The 5,435-nt window shown below is 38.6% G+C and overlaps 1 protein-coding gene across 1 annotated transcript; it reads right to left on the bottom strand.

The window, feature by feature from the left end:
• Positions 1-1,725: 1,725 nt before the first annotated feature.
• Positions 1,726-4,895, bottom strand: cav3 (caveolin 3). The gene is made up of 2 exons (XM_077014377.1): positions 4,627-4,895; positions 1,726-2,724 (listed from the first exon to the last, which is right to left on the bottom strand). Exons 1-2 carry the CDS (start codon positions 4,735-4,737, stop codon positions 2,383-2,385), a joined length of 453 nt encoding a protein of 150 aa, XP_076870492.1. The 5' UTR covers positions 4,738-4,895; the 3' UTR covers positions 1,726-2,382.
• Between the last annotated feature and the right edge of the window lie 540 nt (positions 4,896-5,435).

Raw genomic sequence — 5,435 nt, 5'->3', positions numbered from 1 at the left:
TGTGCTAATAAATATGACTATGATTATGTTTTCATGAAAACCTGTTTATATTTTCCAAGAAAATCTGAATTTCGATTTTCTGGCCTTATGAGGTTATCAGTAAAGAAAAAAAATCATATTTTGTGCTATTCTAGTCCAATGATTGCCTACATAGGAACTGTGTGCAATAGCCCATGTGAATCACAGCATTACATAACTTAATTATTTTTATTCTTAGAATGGCCATATCAATGTTGAGTCTATACTGTGTTTATAATGTGCAGAAAATAGGCTGTTTTCTGGTGTGGAAAAGGAACTGCAAAAACGTTAACCATAAAGTATTTAGATGGTAGGACAATAGTGATTGAAACCAGTGTATATTTTGTTAAATTGCACTGGATGAGCTTAGGTGAAGGAGATAGGATTCTTATGAAACGTTTTGTGCTTGCTTCCAGCTTGCCAGTCTAAAGGCTGCATTATACTTTCACGTCTTACAACTTTCTTTGCGGTGTTCTCGGTAGTCTAAATAAATAAATACCCCTCAAAACAGTGAAGAAACACTTACCTGACGAATTGTAATGTATTGTGTTCCATGTTTTAAAATAGCTGGAATATGGTTAAAGTACTTGAAATGCTTGTTGTTTTTCACAACAAATAGCTATCTGACTGAATGGTTCGCTTGTATTACATTTAACGGGCGAAACATGAGAGAACTTATAATATATGCTAGCTTGGTGGCGACGTTAGCTCCCAAAGCAAATCCTGAGTACCACATGCCAACAAGTTTAAGTAATAGCCTACACTTATACTTACAGCCTGATGATGTTAGCTAGCTTATCTTGACACACGTGTCCCAACTGCCACCTAACACGGCGCACATTTACAAAAAGTATGGCGAAATCAGGCCGTGTCTCTCAATTATACGTTCACGTTATCTCGCCACTAAAGAAAACGAAACGCTCACCCTCATTCTCTAGATATTCGTTCTTAAGTTGTCTCATAAATTATCTTCACGCTGTCAGCCTCGTCAGCTATAAAAGACTCAATTAAAAATTGACAACAATCTCTTAGTACTGTGCCACCCTAATAGGAGGCTAAGTTAATCCTTTCTAATTATTCCGTTAAATTCAGCAACCCCAGTTTCTTTTTTTTCATGCTGAGGCAGCCTAATGTGTGAAACTCTGCAGATGGTCCCCCTGCATTTTAATTGTACTTTGATGCATTTAAATGAAATATTCTGATTACGAGGTTATTCCGGTATAGCTAGCACAGCGGAGGTCAGCATGACTAGTGGCCAAGGGCAGTGCCAACTCAACCCAATTAAGACATTTTTTCCACTTTAGTTGTATAACACCGTTAGAGAGGCACTCTGCTTTTCTCTCGTTCCTTATAACATTGATTTAAATTGAAAATGCAAAGGCTACAAATAAAATATTAAAAGCTGGCGTCAGAAATGACCATTACTTTAGAATTATTTTTAGCGAAATAAGCCAAAAGAAATCATAGCAGGTGATTTCAGAACGTAGCTAAACTGGATACATTACAGACGAATCATTCAATACCACCAGCCTGTGAGCCTTCATGAAGCAACACACACCAAGGGGTTTTTTTTTACTTCATCTCTCTTCTTGAGAACTAACTCACTCTTCTTTTGGGACAAGTGTATTTTGATTACATTAAGTGTCATACATTTTATCTACATTTTTATCCCAAAATACCCATTTATAACTTTAATGTAAAAGAATATCAATCAATCAATCAATCAAAGTTTATTTGTATAGCGCTTTTAACAACTCAAGTTGTCGCAAAGCAGCTTTACAGGGTTTACAAGGTTAACAATACTATGGGTCCAGAACCCTAATGAGCAAGCCAAAGGCGACAGTGGCGAGGAAAAACTCCCTATGATGGAATAGAACAGCTTGACCTTTTAAAAATATATTTATTTTGTGCACAGTACACATTACACAGTACATGTCATAGTGATAAAGAAAATGCTTAATTTAGATACATAATTTATCAAATTTGATACATTCAAACTAAAATACATTAATTCGAAGACTTCTATTTTTTAAAACCATTTCATGTCTTATTTTTGAGACGTTGCAAAAAAAAAAAAAAGTCAGCACCCAATAAAAAATCTCTATTGAGCACACAGAGAGAAGACTGTAACGTAGAGGAATAAGACTCCTCTGTTCTCCACGATCAGCACTGTCCACACACCACTGAAATTGAAACACTGCACAGGTCAGTACAACTCTGTATTCGGTCAGCACTGCTCACTACTCAGTCTTTCATTATACAATGGTGACTGGAACAGGTTTAAGCCCATCAAGATCTGACCTCTTTATCAAAGCTGAAGAAAATGTGTAATAGAACTCAATTTTGTAAACTCCTTCAGGATCTCTACACCTCTTTGCGAAGTGCCACCCGTATGCTGCTGAACACCTTTCCCAGCGCCTCAAACAAGGGGTCACAGAACGTGTGAATGCAGAGGGAGTAGATGCGACTCAGGCACTGCGTCTCAATCAGGTAGCTCTTGATGCAGGGCATCACAGCCCAGATGTGGCAGAAGGAGATGCAAGCGAAACAGAATCCCCACAGCAGCGCCACTGGGATTCCAAAGATGGCCGACAGCACGCGATAGCACCAGTATTTGGAGACGGTGAATGTGGTGTAGCTGGCTTTCCACACACCGTCCAGACTATGTGTGCCATCGGGTTCTGCAATCACGTCCTCAAACTCCACCTAGGATACAGGTAGATTAACACGAGTTAACATTATTAGGCAGAACATGGTTGGGAAGGCAATTTCTCAGCACAAAAGGTCAGAATGCAATTCAAGTAATTCATTCAGAGCCTCCCCTGCTAGTGCTGTGACGCTAATGATTTGCAGCAGACTGCACAGAATTCATCACATCTTATTTTCAAGTACTCTGTTGATGGGATCAGGTGGACCCGGGGTACACTGAAACAACAGTGCACCGACGAAAAGCCCATAGCACTGATGGAATTACTTAGTGCAATTTGGTAAGACACAGTCTCGTTTTCCTTGTTTCCAACTAATCTGTTCAAATTATACAGCATGTTTGGCCTATAGGGAGTCTTGCAGCATGGTAACTCTGCTATTTTAAATCTCTAAATGGTGATGGTGAGTAATTCCCAAGCAAAGACATTTGATACTAAAATCCTGTCTTTGCACATTCGGTGTATTTTTTATGTAAATAAATTGCTATGATCATTAAGGGAGACTATATCAGTCCTTTTTACTTTGTAAACACAAGCTATTTTTATCAAAGGACATATTCATCTTAAAATAGAGTTCTAAATCTAGTAATGTATGACACATTTGTATGCCTGCCTTGATCGTACTTGATCGTGATATATGTTGTGATATATATATATATATATATATATATATATATATATATATATATATATATATATATAGTTTGGTATAAATCAATCAAGTGCATAGTAGCTATAAACCTAGAATACACTTGACACCAACTAGGTGTCAATGCATCATCATTCTAGCCCTAAATGAGTGAATTCATGAAAGAGAGCTTAACTAAACAGAGGATTAGATCTCAATTTATCTTCTGTGAAGATCAGAGAGATTTTTTATAAGGCCTCTTGTACCTCTTGGAACCACTCTATACATCTAAAATTTTCTACAGATAGTTGAAATACAGCTTCAAGAAGCCATCAAACTATAAGGCTTTATTAAAGGTAATGAAAGAGTTTACTAAAATACACACTCTTCGTTTAATATGTATAAACTCAATAAAGATCATAAGAGATCAAAACCCAAGTTTTCAGCAATAAAACGCAAATATGATGTAGGATTAGTGAGAAATAAATTCACCTGAACTAATAACATTAATGGTCACAAATATGTTCTGACTAGAATAAACTGCAATTATCCAAGTGCAGTGTCCTATCACTTCATCTTATAAAAGCAGGGTGTGGGGTTGCTAGCAACACGACCATACACACATCATTCATGAGCAATGACTCATCTCCAGCAACTGAATCTTAATGTAGCTGCTCCCCCCCCACATTATCTACATTATCTTTTCCTTTATCAGTGTAAACATAAATGCATCAAGCTATAATTCTTAATACAATTATTCTATGGCAAATGCATTAATTGAAATATTAATTACCAGATGAGGGGGTGAGAGCTTTGATTGAGCTGACACACCCTTGTACACCCTTCCATAAATAATGACATCGAGGTCTGGCCTGGAAGAAGTATGCACAGAGGCTATTTTTGGGTTATGCCTTGCAGCTACGCTATATAGATCTGTGCAGGATACACGCAAACATATCTGTGCAGGATACACACAAACAGATCGGCCTCTACGGACCAACTTTGACTGAATCATCATAATGCCAGCACATTCAAATATTGTTAATTGATCTGAATGTTTTGGTTTCTAGAAAACAGAGCTAAAGACATGAAAATTGTTAACGTTGGTTGCACTTGATGTATTATGATCTAAACATGGGTAATTACACTCTTAATGTACAATTTTTTCCCTGCTTTATCCCAGAAAAGCAGAAATCCGTTGAAAGGTTCTTCACATTTTTATATGTGGCTCATCAGATTTCACTGGATAAATGGATCTTCCAAACTCTTACATACCTTTACAACATCTTCGTTGATCTGTTTGGGATCCCTGTTGATCAGGTCGATCTCTTTGGCGTGTCTGTCCTTCAGGATCTTTTCCTCGTTAATGTTGTACTGGTCTGCCATGATAGGAGCCTGGGGCCCAGTGCTGGCCAGAGCGGAGTGGCAGTGCAGTGGTGTGGAAGGTTCCGGATGAGGGGGTTGGACTGAGGGCTAGCGGCTACGCGGCTAAAGGGTGTGTGAATGCAGGAACAGTTGCCACAGAACCTCCTGTTGCTGATCTGATGACACGTCTGGAATGCTACTGGACAGCTGCACTAGTCTGGCCTTCACTCTAAAGTTGGTCTCTTGCACGCCCTCTCTCTCCCTCTCTCTCTCTCTCTCTCTCTCTCTCTCTCTCTCTCTCAGACACTCTTTTCCCCCTTCTCGTTTACTCTCTCAGCCCGATTGTCCTTCCTTTGCAATGTAAAGGTAGCATCTAAATGGAAATCCAGAAAATGCGTCAGATTTCAAATGTGCTTGTGGAGTCAGCCAGGCAGGCGTTACACATCGACGTGAAGTTCCACTCTGGGGTGCCACTGTAGGAGCTGGAGGTGCAAATGATCTTAACAAAAAGCAATGCTAGCTAAATCATTGCTGCTAGACAGTAAAGTAGATTTATCTAAAAGGGATTTTAATGCTATAGTACCTGAGAAGTAATGTGCTGTATGTATGGTTGTAATGTACGCAAAACATTGTAATGTGCAAATGATTTAGTCCAGAAATGCATTCATGAAGAATTTGGCCGTCAATAGGAGAAACCTTCGAGGGTGGATCAGGTTATA

This window comes from Brachyhypopomus gauderio, chromosome 8 (assembly GCF_052324685.1).
Source record: "Brachyhypopomus gauderio isolate BG-103 chromosome 8, BGAUD_0.2, whole genome shotgun sequence".
NCBI classification, from domain to species: Eukaryota; Metazoa; Chordata; class Actinopteri; order Gymnotiformes; family Hypopomidae; genus Brachyhypopomus; species Brachyhypopomus gauderio.
Note: the sequence above shows the minus strand (reverse complement) of the source record. Positions and strands in the feature narration are given on the sequence as shown.

Bases quoted from the DNA above. Each gene is read 5' to 3' on its own strand.
- cav3 (XM_077014377.1), bottom strand. From the start codon at position 4,737: ATGGCAGACCAGTACAACATTAACGAGGAAAAGATCCTGAAGGACAGA. The intron at 2,725-4,626 runs GTATGTAAGAGT...CCTGTATCCTAG, and splicing joins TCAACGAAGATGTTGTAAAG to GTGGAGTTTGAGGACGTGAT.